We start from the raw sequence: 15,798 nt of genomic DNA, 5'->3' as shown, positions 1-15,798 counted from the left end.
TTTCTGCCAAAGAACAACTTATTTTTTTTCCTTTTAGTTTAAAATCCGATGCCTAAGTTTTAATGTTGTTGGCATAATGCCCAAGAATAAAGGCAATATTTTTACGACAATCTGAACGTTGATTTAAAAAATTAAATGAAGATCATAAACTCAAATCAATTTAGAACAACCTAATATATATATATATATATATATATATATATATATATATATATATATATATATATATATATATATATATATATATATATATATATATATATATATATATATATATATATATATATATATATATATGTATGTATATACATATATATATATATATATATATATATATATATATATATATATATATATATATATATATATATATATATATATATATTAGGGATATGACTTTTTAATTTTTTTTCAAATAAAATGTTTCCTGTATCATAAATCGATGAACTTTTACCTAAAATCATGAAAAAAGGCCTAAATAGCTTTCTGCAACAAAAAAAGGTCACCCCCAAAATAAAAATTTGATTTACCATTTTTATACATTCATTTTTGACCGATGTTTTAATCTTAAGCTTAATTCTCAGCTTAATTCTATTTATTTCATTATTTACCACTTCAATTGCAGATCGTAGGAAGATACCAGTTTCTCGGAGCATATGTTAAAGGAAGAAAAGAACGAATAGACCAAATTTCTAAGGAAATTACAAAATTGTGGGACAATAAACTGAATTTTCCACGTGTGTCTGATCAAGTGATAAGAGCAAAGCTTATGAGTGTGCTGAAGGTCTATGATGAATGTGTCAAGCGTGGAAAATATGATGTTCTCAATGCATTATTTGATATCACGAAAGTGAATGGCCAGTGGTTATCCTCGGAAGATAAACGTCTATACCACCTACAAAAAGAAAGTAAAGGACAGGTGGGGTACTCAACAGGACAAGTGGCAAGTAAAGAAACCATTCACCCTTCCAAGAGAAAAAAAAGTCCAGTCTGGAACAGCAATACCTTCCACATCACAAGTCCTGTCTACCACAGACAGTGGTACTGAATCTGAAAACTGCAAAAGTAAGAGTGAAGATGATGAAGACGACGACGGTGATAAAGACGATGATGAGGACACTCAGAAAAAAACTAGAAAGCACTACAAAAGTAAATTTGCTGTAAGTATGGTTACATCAAGTGGAGTTTCCACAAAGAAAGCTGCTAAAATATGCAATGTATTATCACAACAAGGTATTGATATTCCAACTCCAAGTCAATCAGCAATTTACAAGTCCATATTCAAAGAGGCAGGTAAATTAAAAAATGATACAACAACTTAAAATGGAACAGTGGTCCTTACACTTTGACGGCAAACGAATAGATGATAAGGAATATCAGGTAGTTGTACTTCAGAATGAAAGAACTGACGTGAAACTTGATGCACTGCGTTTAAAAGATGGCAAAGCTGAAACTGTTGCTGAAAAAATTGCCAAACTTATTGATGAATACAATTTGTGGAATTCAATTAAGATGATCATTACTGATACAACAAACGTCAATACTGGGAAGAGAAATGGAGTTGTTGTGAAGTTGCAACGTATGTTTAAATTAAAGGGTGTCACAATACCACAATTTATCGGTTGTCAGCATCACGTACTAGACAGGATTCTCCGTCTGGTGATGGACGAAGAACTTGGGGGTGATACCAAATCTCCAAACATTGAATACCCATTTGTGTCTGAACTGTTGAATAAGTATGATGAACTGAAGGATAAGTTTGTGAATGGAACTGTAGAAATTCTTGATAAATCAGGGTGGAGAGACGATATGAAGTTTTTGTACCATTTAACAAGAGTGTTTAGGTTCTATGAAGAACAAAGAAACTTCCCTCTGATTCACTTTCAGAACATTCCTAATATGAGCAATGCCAGATGGAACTCAAGAGCCATTCTCGCCATTCTGGCGTTCATTCTTATGCCTGAAGCGAGAAAGAATTTGGAGAAGGTTTGCAGGTTCATTTCATATGAGTGGGCAGAACATTGGTTTAGTAGTCAAAAGTACAATGACAATGACTTCAAGAATTTATCTGATGTATTGAAGCCTTACAAAAAGGCATTGCAGTCATTCAAAAATCACTGGAAGAAAGAGCCATCCGTCATCGACATACCACGAAGTAATCAGATAGCTGAACGTGCAATCAAGGTGATGCAAGACCTGTATGCTTCCTGCAGAAAGAAAGACAAACTGCAACTTCGATTCATTCTAAGTAATAAGCGCTAGACTCTTTATGAGACGTGAGCATCATGTGACCCATGTACTAAACACAGTAGGCCTATAGACACAGACAGTTATGTATATTGTTGTACTAGACGCTTTGATACTGTTAATTTTGTAATACTTGTATAATTATATATCACATAATGTTTTTTGTTATATCACAGTACATGTTGCATAAATAAATAAAATAACAACAGGAGTATGACTCTTACAACATCTTCAGCCTTTAATATTCATTTACTGTACAAAAGTGTACCTATTGAAAATTCGATTTTTTGGTTTTGGGGTGACCTTTTTTCAAAATATGTCAAAATGAAACATCTATTCGTTCTTTTTACATAAAAGTTCATTGAATTACGATACAGGCCTAGTAGGTTGCAAAAAAGTCATATCCCTAATATATATATATATACATATATATATATATGTATATATATGTATATATACATACATAAAGAGGTCGAAATAAGTGTCGAACATCGAAGCCTCTCCGCTTGTTTTTGATACCTGTTTGAGGGGGACAACCAACTATTGTTCTTTTTTACTGAAAAAATGAGCAATAATTTGTTGCCTTCTTGCAGATCTCAAGATTGGTCCGAGGAGCAGTGATGGTCGACCCCAAAATCAACCCCTGCATATATATATATATATATATATATATATATATATATATATATATATATATATATATATATATATATATATATATATATATATATTTACACACACACATTTAATATTATACTATTTTAAGATTGTATAACAAATAAAAGATGTTTTACATGCTCTTTAAAGTCATTGGTACAATCTTGATTCCACCTTTAATATGGGTTGTATGGATTTATATCAAACATCTTGTTGACTGCTTGTCCTATCCTCGAGGACCATTTCCACTCCCATTAATAGGCAATGCTTATTTAATAAGAAATCGGGAGTCTTATAAAGTGTTTTCTAAATTTCAGAAGATTTATGGCAGCATTTTTGGATTTAGCATTGGTTCTACCAGATATGTGGTTGTAAATAACTTAGAAGGAATTCAAGAGGTTTTGATCAAAAAAGGTTCACAGTTTGCAGGTCGCCCAAGACGAGCAAGTATGTATTTTGTTTATTCTATATCTTGTTTAATGATGCAATCTAGTAGAATCATTTTTAACTAGTGTAGGGAGAGTGTGTATGAAAGAGCCAGGTTTTGAAGGAGCCAATACCATTATTTTTAACTTACTGGCATCCGATCCTTATTGTATTTAACTCTTTATGTGGCAACCCTGGATACCTGTAACCCACAAAAAATGTACAGTTCTACTAAAATAAATAGCGTTGTAAGGGAGCACTAAAGATTTTGAAAATGAAAAGTAATTTTTTGGTGGTTTACTTATCTATTTTTAAGATTAAGTGTAATGTTTTATTTGATAAAAGAAACATGCTGCATTCTTATATATATATTTGCCCTTCATTTACACAAAAAATATTAGATTAAAGCTTTTGTCAAAATTGTTTAATTTAAGGTTATGTATTTAACCAAACAATTTTTTAAAAGAGCCGACTGTTTATGCTATGAATAAGCCGACTTTTTTGTTTACCTTTTTTTTATACTAAATAATAGGGATGGACCGAAGCTTCGGCTTCTGCACGCCGAAGCTTCGGCCGAAGCCAGGGTTTTTTTTGCACAATCATTGGCTTCGGCGAAAGTTTTTTAAGTTTCTAAGCTTATGGCCTGGAATCTTAAATTACACAAAAATATTTTTTGGTATGTCACAGTATACTGTGACAAACCAAATATGATATAAATGAAACCAGCTCCGGGTCTTGGGTTGTGGCAAGGTTGTGCGCAACACAAGAGCGACAAGTTGTTTAGGGTGGCAAAAAACGGAACGAGAACAGTAAGAAAAAAAAGTTACTTTAGTTAAAACACATAGATTTTTTATTTTGATTTTTATATTCACTAAATAAAAACTGATTCAAACTGTTACGTTATAGTAAACTCTATTTCATTAAATTTAATAACCATAATATTTTCTTCAGCTAAAATTTGTTGCTAATTTAAATCAAATAGAGTTACGATCACTTGACCACAGTGTTATAAAATGGGTTTTAACCTTGACTTTCTGACCCGAGAAAAAAATGATAGCCCACACTATGGGGATCACTTGGATATAAGTATTAAAATCAGATTACAACGTCCTGGCAAGTTATTGATGTTTAAATTTTCTGAATTTATTGATTACACACACATTCGAAATGACAGCTTGTTTTGCATTTTTACAGTAAGATATAATTTAAATTCAAGTAAACAAACATACTGTAGCATAAAGAGCATTATGTTTTATGAAAACATAAAAAAAAGTTGAAAAATTAAAAGATATCAAGAAGATAAGCTTCCTTTATTACCAAACAAATATAATATTTTTTTATTCTTCTGTTTTTCTGTTTAACTTTTCATAAAAATTATTTTTAACTGTGAAAATAAGACAGTTTTTGAATTTCGGGAAAATTTCGGGAAAATAAAAATTTCGGGAAAAGGCATGATTTATTTACTTTATTCACGAGAGCAAAACTGCGCACATCTAATTTTACAAAAAAATGCCGAATACAGCAAAAAACCACCAAGACTGCAGGAAAACTGACTGTTTTCTTTGCTTCAGTAAATGTCAGAGGGAACTGACACCTTTCCTAAAAGAAAAATGCCAAACAATACTCAATGAGAGGATCGATTTTAGTAATGACAAAGTTCCACTTGGAATTTGTGAAAAGTGTCGTTCTTGTTTAAGAAGAAAGGATTCTGGAGAACACATAAATCTCCCATCACTTTACAATTTTGAGACTATAAAAATTCGACCTCAAACTAGAGACACACAATGTGACTGTTTGATTTGTTCTGTTGGAAAACTGAGATATAATGGTCAACAGAAAACTCAGCTTTTGCAGAGCTCAGCACAAAATACTCCATCTTCAACTGTCCAAAAACGATGCTCTGACTGTTTTTCAATTATTGGAAGAGGATTACCTCATCATTGCACAAAGGGCACTTTGCGAAATAACCTTGTTGCTGTTGCAACCAAGGATCCTGTTGCATCTGAACGAGTTGCTGCTCTTGTTGTTTCAAGTAAGGATTCTTCTCCACATGGCACTGTTCGATTGAGTCAACCACAAGGTGGAAGAATGCTTCCAATAATGCCAGGTAAAAGTTTAACTTTCATGAAAAGATATTTTAGAAATTTCGAAATTAAACAGTATTTGCATTTATTTTAGGTTCCTCATCAGCTAGAAAACTATTTCCTCCAGACCCATCAATTAGTATAAAAGAACTTGTTCAAGTTCAGGCAAACACAGGGCTTTCAAACAATGGCATCAAGAGACTAGCTGCTACAATTAATCAGTCAACTTCACAACATATTGTTGAGAAAAACTATGCTGTAAAATTTGATGCAGTTAGTAAGCAGCTTTCTCACCATTTCACGAGTTCATTGATTAAAGATCATGCTGGATGTGGAAGGACTGTCATTCATTGCAAGGACTTCAAAGAGCTTAAAAATGAACTCATTTCTATGAGAAGCACATCAAACAATCATATTGTGAAAGTTGGAATTGACGGTGGGGGAGGATTCCTGAAAGTAAGCCTTGGAATTATTGAATTAAATCGTGAACCTAACACTCCCCCAGCAAAACTCAATTGCACAAACAAGTTTTTCAAGGACACTGGAGTTAAGCGGCAACTTATTATTGCTGTCTCTGAGGACCTGCAAGAAAACTACTCAAATTTGTCTCAAATTTTCGAATTGATCAATATGAGAGACCAAGATTTTGTTTTGTCCTGTGACTTTAAACTGGCAAATATAATTTGTGGTCTCCAAGCACACTCAAGTGCACACCCCTGCACCTGGTGTGAGTCAAGTGCAAAGGACCTTTTAAATCAAGGAAAATTAAGAACTTTCCAATCTCTTGATCAGAATGTCTCACTTTTCAATGCAGCAGGATCAAACATCAAAAGAGCTCGTGATTACATGAATGTTGTTCATTCTCCTGTATTTGATCTTGCTGGTGGCACATTAGTTTTGGACTTCATACCGCCAATGGAGTTGCATCTCCTTATTGGTGTTTTCAATCATCTCTTTGCTGCCCTACTAAAAGTTTTCCCTCAAGGAACTCTTTGGACTGATTCACTGCACATTAAACAACAGCCTTATCATGGAGGGCATTTTGCAGGAAATGAGTGCAGGAAGCTGCTAAAAAATATTGATCTTCTTCAATCTATTGTCGAGAAACACTCATGCTATGCTGCAATACCATTAGTTGATGTATTTCAAAAATTCAATGCAGTAGTGTCTGCCTGTTTTGGATGCGTTCTTGATCCAAGTTATGTACAAAAAATTGAAGCTTTCAGAGTGGCTTATGTGGCACTGCAAAATGTTTCTGTGACACCCAAGGTTCATGCTGTATTTTTTCATGTAAAAGATTTCATTGACAAACACGGCCAAGCTCTCGGACTTTACTCAGAAAAAGCAACAGAGGCAATGCATCACAACTTTCAAGTGCATTGGCAAAGGTACAAACGACCTAACCATCATCCTGAATACAGTAAAAAGTTGCAATGCTGCCTTGTGGACTTTAATAGTAAACATTGCTTGTGAAAAGAGCCATTTTAGAATGATTTTTTCTTTTATTAGAATATTTATTTTAAAGCGTAATTTTCATTTTAGATACACGATAAACTCTCAGAATATGTCTTTTTGTTTCCCTAGTTCATATTTATTGGAATAACCTATATTTTGTACTATAATCTGTCGGTTTTTGACGGAAAACTCGAAAATTATGGTTTATGTCGGTTAAAACTGAAATTTGGCTTCTAAAAAAAAAAAAAAAAAAAAATCTTGTCGGTAAAATTTGTTTTTTTCATTCACCCCTCCCCCCCACGCCTTTGTCGTTCGGTACGGCCCTGTCAATAACTTGCCAGGACGTTGTAATCTGATTTTAATACTTATATCCAAGTGATCCCCATAGTGTGGGCTATCATTCCACAAAAGGGTTTTCTCGGGTCAGAAAGTCAAGGTTAGAACCCATTTTATAACACTGTGTTGACCTTAGTAATAAAAATTATCAATGCATTAGGTAGTCGTAAAATATTGAAAAATAATTTCAATTAACTTTTTCTAACATTTAATTAATAATTTTTAAAAACCGAGTGATATTAAATTATATATTTTTAAATATTAATTTAAAATTTAAAATTAAATTTGAAAAAAAACCTAGCATTTGAAATTACTTAGCTGTTACTAAAACTTCCGGATTTTATGTAATAAAAAACATAGCGCACGAAAGTTGAGAGATTCTTGAAATTTTTAAAAAAACTATACAAATAAGTTAATTTTAAAGCACGAAATAATTTTTATTTAAAATTTTTTCGTGCAAACGAAAGTTTGTTTTACAATGTTTATGTCAAAAAATAATACGCAGAAAAACTCAATTGAAATTTAAATCAATTGCGTTTGATTTTTGATTTTGTACGCTGAATCATTAGTAAAAGTAAATATACCTTCCCTACAAATATGGGTTTATTGGCTATTTACTATTTCAAATTATTTTTTAATTTGAATATGAATATTGTTTATTTCAGTAAATATTATTAAAGGTAAGAAACTAATTGAACTTCATGTTTCAATTTTCAGAATTGCTATTATAACTTTTAGTTATCCATTAGCGCATTTATAACTTTTAGTTATCCATTAGCGCATTATGGCTACCTCATCGCGACGTAAAAATCCTATTTGGGATTATTTCAAATTGAGTGATGATGATGTTGGCAAAGCAATCTGCATACTTTGTAAGAAGATTTTGTCTAGAGGAAGTAAAGATGCGCACAACATGTCAACAACAAATTTACAGAGCCATCTGAAAAAACTGCATTACAATATACATAGCATGATGCTTTCTCAGACGAAGACTGTTAACCACGAATTTTAACCAGATCCAAATCGAAAGTCTTTAAAACAATTTTGCACTACTTAAACAATATGCTCAGATAAAACAAGCTCTGTTGAATCAGTGCAAATCATTACCAGCACAGCCACAGATGAAACGCAGGGATGCTCACATTTGTCTAATAACTCAATACCTTTTTTTCAAAGAGCATTGAAACAGGTACCTCAGATAACTGTAACTAAATTCATTTACTATTCAGAATTCAAGATGTTGTGACGGGATGGGGGCAAGTCTTGTCAAAATGGGGGGGGGGGGGGGTAATGATACATACTTCTATCACTTAGATCTGCCACTGGTCATTGTTAGTTACTAAACAATATTTTTTATTCGTTAATTTTTTTTCAGGTCTCTCTGCGGGAGATTTTGCAAAGAAAAGAATTGTGGCAACTTGACAATCCAAAGGCTCAAGTTATTACCAAGCTTATTGGAAAAATGATATGTTTAGACTTGCAACCATACTGCATTGTTGAAGATAAAGGTTTTACCAGACTTTTAAAGAGTTTAGCTCCAAAATATCCAATACCTAGTCGAAAGCATTTCATGGAATTCAACATACTATATGCTTGAGAGGTTCATTGAGCAGAAAAAAGCTGTTGCATTGTATTGCATTACCAGAACTCAAATAAATGCAATGAATCCTACGGAAAATCAACGGCAACTTGCTGAAATGCTTGTATGCATAATAAAACACTTTGAATGTGCTACAAAAGAAATGAGTAAAGAAACTGCATGTACATCAGAGATTATACCATTTATCTATGCAATGGAAAAGTTTCTTGACTATGCTTGTGAGACGGCAACTGAAACAAAACTGTTGTTTATGAACTTAAGAAAGATTTTAACAGTCGTTTTCAAAAGTACAAGGATAATGTTGATTTGAAAGTTGCAATGATGCTTGATCCTCGTTTCAAGTTAAAGTTTGTTGAAGAAACGAATCAAAATAGGTTTAAAGAAATACTCTATCTAGAGTTCTACCAATTTTGTTCTGAGTCTCATTTACAACAAGTAAAAGAAATTGACTTCAGTGTAGCAAGAGGTAGTGGATCAGACTTAGAAGGATCATTAAATTCATTTTCAGAATCTAAACTTCATGAGTCCGACTCAGATTTTGATGACCATGGTTCTCCATAAAAAAAAAAAAACTAATGAGCATGGACATATATAGCTTCTCCCACCAATTCGGTGCAAATGAGTATGCCCTACAAAATTCAGAGAGTTCTGACGGACGGGGAAAAAGAAAAAGAAGCACTAGTTCAACGGGAAAAACTCAAACAGTCAAAGAAAAATGGTAAGAAAAAAGAATCTATTTATGATTTAGGTGTTGTTTATACATTAAATATATAAATTAAATGGAATTACATTTCAATTTCTATATTTCATGTTACTTTCTTTAATTTTATGAAATATTTTTGATTGCCTATGCCCAAAATTATTTATAATTTATCAATAAGCAATTTTTTTTTATCTCCGTTCTTTATTCTTTATAGTTTAAAAGACGGATAAGAGTCTTCTTTTAATTTGTTTAGTTGTTTAAAGATTAATACTTTTAAAATATAAACCTAACATTATCACTTATATTTTATGTATCAGCACCGATGAAGTCAACTTCTACTTTAGCCTTCCAATACTGCCAAAGATTGAATGCCCTTATAAGTGGTGGGGTGCATACCGAAACACTTGCTTTGATAAAGATACATACAAGTTGGATTTGTCAAAGTTTTCAAAGAAAGTTTTGTGTACGCCTCCTTCATCCGCAAAAAGTGAACGCCTGTTTAGCACAACTGGAAACATATTTGAAGCAAAAAGAAACAGACTTTTACTAGAGCATGGAGAACAGATTGCATTTTTAAACTATAATATGCCTACTTTCATTGAATAAATTATTATTAATTAAATAATAGACTTCGTAGTTCAACTGGGTCATCTTTTTTAACTAAAATATAATACAAATACCAAATTTTATGTTCAAATTAAATTAATAACTGCTTTTACATATGTTTACATTTCTATGAATTCTTTCAAAGTATTGACCCTAGATTGCCTTGAGAATCAGTAAATGTCTAAATTATTGCAGACTGCGGAGTGATTTGTAGTCTATACCTGCTAGATATAAAGTAAAGAATCTAAATCTCACTAGATATAAAGTAAGGAATCTAAATTTCACTCTCTAAAATTGTTTTAATTTTTTATAATTGTGCTTTTGTTTTATGTTTTTCCTAAAATGGGCTCCTAGGCCAAAGCATACAAGCCTAAAACGTTGATATATGATTTCAAAAACAGCTTGATTTTTCAAATCGTGGTGGGGAAGTGTATTGCGCTTTAAAGTACATATGACTTTTGTCGAAGTTTTGGCTTCAGCAAAGTAGCTTCAGCCGAAGCTTTGGCTTCGGCCAAGTATCAGCTTCGGTACATCCCTACTAAATAATCGTTTTGCGCTTAAACAACTTCATATATTTTTCGTAATGCTTCATTGAGCTTATTCTATCGAAATTAGTCGTTTAAGTGACTTTTCCTGAAGTTGTAAAACATAGCTCCGTTTGAACTTAAAATAATATTTAATAAACTTTTTAAAAGTCAAAGTTCTAAAAAATTCATTTTTTTTTTAAAGTTTAAATAATTTTTCAAAACTTTTTTCGTATTGTTTGATTCATTTTATTATATTCTATTATGTATTTATTATATTATTATGTATTTTTATTATTATGTTATTTCATTATTCTCATTCTCATTTAATATTTTTTATCATTAAGAGAAAAACACGTCATCAACTACAAATAAGCGACAAAGGCTCGCAACTTCAGCAATAGAAATGGCTGTATGGGAAGTGAATGCTGGCAATCAGTCGGTCAATAAAACAGCGTTGTTGTTTGGAATATCAAGAGCCTATTTAGCAAAAGTGATTAAAAAGGTTGGGAATACTAAGGATCAGTATGTGAATTGTCCAAATATAGGTAACAGGCGCATTTTTCTAAACATCAAGAGGATTTAGTAGTTTCTTAAAACTGCATCTAAAATGTGTCACAGTTTGACAAAAAAACAAACAAGGGAACTAGCTTTTCAGTATGCAGAGGCGAATAATATTTGTCCTGAAAGATGGAAGGGTGATAAAATAGCATCTGTGGAATGGCTTGGTGGCTTTATGATGAGGCACAAAGATTTGTCAGTCAGGATACCTGAAAGCACATCTTTGTCCAGAGCAACAAGTTTCAACAAAACAAATGTTAACACATTCTTTGAAAAGCTAACCAACATTTACAAAAAGTATAGATTTCCATCACATATGATTTTTAATACGGATGAAACAGGATGCAGTACCGTTTCAGCTCCTCCAAAGATTATAGCTGCAAAGAGATCAAAACAAATAGGACAGGTTACATCAGCAGAACGAGGTACACTCGTAAATACTCTTTTTTTATTAATGGTGGAGGCGGTACTATACCTCCTGTGTTCATTTTTCCTCGAGTAAATGATAAGGATCACATCTTGAATAATGGGCCTTCTGGAGCATTGGGTTTAGTACATGTTTCAGGATGGATGACTGAAGATAATTTTGTGAAAACAATGGAACATTTTGTAAGCCATGTAAAACCAAGTAAAAAAATCCTTCCTTATTAATATTAAATAATCATACCTCCCATGTTAATCTTCGTGTGATAGAATTTGTTAGACAACATTTTGTAAAAATTATAACTTTTCCACCACATTGCGGCTATAGGTTACAGCCTAAAGACGCTACAGTTTATGGCCCATTTAAAACAAGATACAGAATAGCTATGAATGATTGGATGCTATCAAATCCTGGAAAAACAGTCAGCATTTGTCAGGTTGCGCAGTTGGCTAGAGGTACTTTTTTAGCCGCTTTCAGCATGAAAAATATTATAAATGGATTTATCAAGACTGGCATTTACCCTTTAAATTCCAAAATCTTTTCTGACGATGATTTTCTTACACCTTACGTAAGTGATAGACCTGAGCCAGTTCTTTTAGATGATGCTACTCCACAAAACTTGATATCCTCAACACAACTCAGCACTGCCCATATTGATACTTCAGATGCTCCTGGAAACTCAAATGTTAAACCCACAAAAACAGATAGTTTGGCTAAAATAATAACATTGTCAGAATCTTTAATACAGTCATTAATATCACAGCAACAAGTTGTTATTCCTGAAATTGTAAGGCCTTATTTAAAATCAGGACCTAGAAATAATTTAAAATCTCAGGATCGTAAAATGGCCTCTGCTATAATCACAGACACTCCTGTTAAAAATAAAATTGAAGAGAAAGAAACAAAAAAAACCTAAGAAAAGTGTTATTAAGAAGTTGAAAACAAAAAAATATACAAAAAAAAATTGTGATTCCATTAATTCTAGTGGTACCATATCATTGCACAATGATGCAAGCTCCAATGATAAAATAGATTTATCAGATATGGTAAGACCAGCGAAGAATGGTACCAGTGCAAGTTATGTGAAGGATGGGCACATGAATCTTGTGGTTTCAAAGGTTTCATTAGCTTCTTCTGCCAAAAATATTTCTGATGTTTTTGCAGTTTTTGATTTTGTAGTTTTTGATTTTAAATAATTTGTAAAACTATTGTTAAAGCTGTTTTATCATTTGTTTTATCATTGATTATCATAGAGTTATAAAACTTTAAGTACAATCTGATTTTTAAAAGTCTATTTAACAGTTTAATATTTTTAAAAGACTTAATAGTGTTCAAAAAAAAGTTACGGCTCATAGTCGTTCGAAAAAAGTTACGGCTTATTCGTGGCACAGAGGTGGCTCTTTCATTGACACAATGTTATGAAAGAGCTATTTTCTTTCTTTTTTTAAAACAGGTGTATGATAGATTATTAGCATTGTAATCCGATTTATTTTAGTTTTAAAATATTACCCAATAATGTAATTATTGTATTAAAAAAAACAAAAAGTTATTACAATTGAGTTTTTTTCACGCAATTTTAAAACTAGCTCTTTCATACACACTCTTCTATATTAGGACAAGAAGGAGGTTTTTTTATTAGGACAAGAAGGAAATTTTTTATTTAAACTGGCATGCGATTTTTTAATATCAACTTTGAGATTCAGTGTTTTTAAAGAAAAAAATGTTATGACTTTGCAGGAAAATGTTTACGTTAGTTTACCTACTTGAGTGGTATTTTTAAATAGTGTGAAATAAATGAAATTATTGTATTTCACAAATATTTTTTACTCATGAATTTGTTTAAACAATTTTCTTTTTTAAATTTCAATGAAATGTTACAGGGGGTAGGGAGAGGTCTCTTTTAAATGCTTTTTATGCTTTGACATATTGATAGAAAAATGTTTGAAACATGTTACTCTACTTTAACTCACCATCTTCAATTTTAAGATATCTACTTGATGGTGAACCTTTTTTTTATCCACATTTACATAAAAGACATATTTAACAGTTTAAAATTTTTAATGTTTAATAATTTTTTTAATGTTTTCTCTAGTTCCCAATGACCTACTACTTTTATATTTAACATGCCTCTCATGTATGTGTTTGATTAAATAAAATAATATAGTATTTAAAAATTTTTTACATAAAAAAATATTTTTAGAGTTTGCTCATTAACTCTGAACATTAGGTGGGTTCCTAATATTATCAAATATTTTTACCTAGCTGTCCTACTGATTAATTTCTTATGATACTGTTATGACTACGTTAAAAAAGAATTCTACTGCTTTAGGAAAAAGCTCAATTAAATTAACCGCAAATAACAAGAACTATAATGAATTGTAATAACCATAAAATATATGTCCATCAAAATAATAACAAGCACATTTTTCACGATCGTCACTCTCGGACTGTATTGGAAAAACGCTGACACGTTAAACATCCATACTTTGCCGGGAACCGGATTACGCAGTTACAACTATTCTCCACCCATAAACTATTCATACTGTTCTAAATATGCTGGTTTACGACAGGTTCAACTTGACATTTGGCTTTTTGTGGAAATGGGCTCACACTTTATTTAGAACCACTCCTACTAATGGATCATTTTATGTGACTATCCTCAATTGTTTCTCTGTAATAGGGGTTTTTACTAGCTCCATCATAGCCTCCTCCATGGTTTTCAACCGTGACTTTTCTCTCAATGCATCAATGGTAAACGGCTTAAACCATCTGCAGCTGCATTTTTTTCACCAGGACAATATAGTACTTTATAATCATATGCTGACAGTGGCAGAGCCCAGTGTAATACTCTTGCAACAGCTCTTGCAGGAAGTTTCTTGTTTTCTGAAATTAGCCCCAGCAGAGTTCTATGATCAGCGTACAAAGTAAACTTGGGCCCATATAAAAACTTAAAAAAAATTTTTACCGTAAAAACCAATGCTAATCCTTCCTTTTTAATTTAACCATAATTTCGTTCAGCCATACTTAAGTTCTTGAAGCAAAACTAACAGGTTTTTCACTTCCATCATTCTGCTCTTGACTAACTAAATCTATATTCATCGATAAATTTTTTCTCCTTTAATATAAAATCTTTAACTATTTTTAGTTACCAAAAATAGAGAAATACTAAAATAAATTTTACAAAACAATCTCTACATAGTCGTTTTATAGAAAATAATAAGTAATTGAATTTAAAGATTTTATAATGTTTAGCAATTGAAAATGTTTTGAGTTGCTGCAAAAATTTATGTTTTTAAAACCTTGTATGTTTAGAAAAATGAAAAAAAAAGGACTGGCAACGTTAATTATTAAATGAGTACACAAACTTTTGAAAAATAGATTAGATTTTAATAATGAAAAGAATATTAGAGGAGTTAGTGACTAATGATAGTTAGCAAAAGCTCTTTTTTTCAAAAGGTTTTCTTAGCTAAGCTCTTTATTTTGATTCAATTCATATCAACTCACCACTCACCTCAAAATAAATTGAACTGTTATAGACTTATATCAAAACTGGAACCAAGATATCTGTTTTTAAATTTTTTTTTATATTAGTATTCTTTTTTACATATTTTATTTTACTTACGCTATTTTGTTACTTATGTTGGTGTTATGTTCAATTTTACTAACTAATTTTACTAATTGTTAAATGTTATTTATGTCAGTTTTATTTAAAACTCTGAAATAGCATCTTGTTGTAAAAGACATTTCTGGAGATAAATCTACTTTTTTTTTAACATCTTCACTTTCAAAAAATCTGCAAGCAACCACTCTTAGAGTTGAAAGTTACTAGAAGAAAAAAATGAAGTTTATAAAGCAAGATTATGATTATCAGAAGACTCAAAAAATTGCATTTAATATGTATCAAGAAAATAAAATGAATGAAGCGAATTCCAAAGAACTATATTCGAGGAAAAAATCTAGATAAAAAAGAATTTTTAGCGCATTTAGACAAAATCACAGTAAAAAGATGAAACATAATTGAAAGATGAGGGACAGGAGAATGAATTTTAGTATATGGCACATGAGACGCTGGCTCATTAGAGGAGCGCCCATTATAGCATTTACAGAAAAGAGAAAGAGAAGCAACATAATGTACCTTATTACACTGTTTTATTGGATGATTCCTAGAACCAAAT

General features: G+C 31.5%; 1 protein-coding gene across 1 annotated transcript in view; it reads left to right on the top strand.

The window, feature by feature from the left end:
- The first annotated feature begins 3,011 nt into the window (after positions 1–3,011).
- Positions 3,012–15,798, top strand: part of LOC100208546 (steroid 17-alpha-hydroxylase/17,20 lyase) — an 18,927-nt gene continuing 6,140 nt past the window's right edge. The window contains exon 1 of the mRNA XM_065820394.1: positions 3,012–3,351. Within this exon, the coding sequence (XP_065676466.1) occupies positions 3,033–3,351 (319 nt within the window). The 5' untranslated portion in view covers positions 3,012–3,032. The remainder of the gene's footprint in view (positions 3,352–15,798) is intronic.

The sequence above is a fragment of the Hydra vulgaris genome, chromosome 15 (genome assembly GCF_038396675.1).
Source record: "Hydra vulgaris chromosome 15, alternate assembly HydraT2T_AEP".
Lineage (NCBI taxonomy): Eukaryota > Metazoa > Cnidaria > Hydrozoa > Anthoathecata > Hydridae > Hydra > Hydra vulgaris.
Note: the sequence above shows the minus strand (reverse complement) of the source record. Positions and strands in the feature narration are given on the sequence as shown.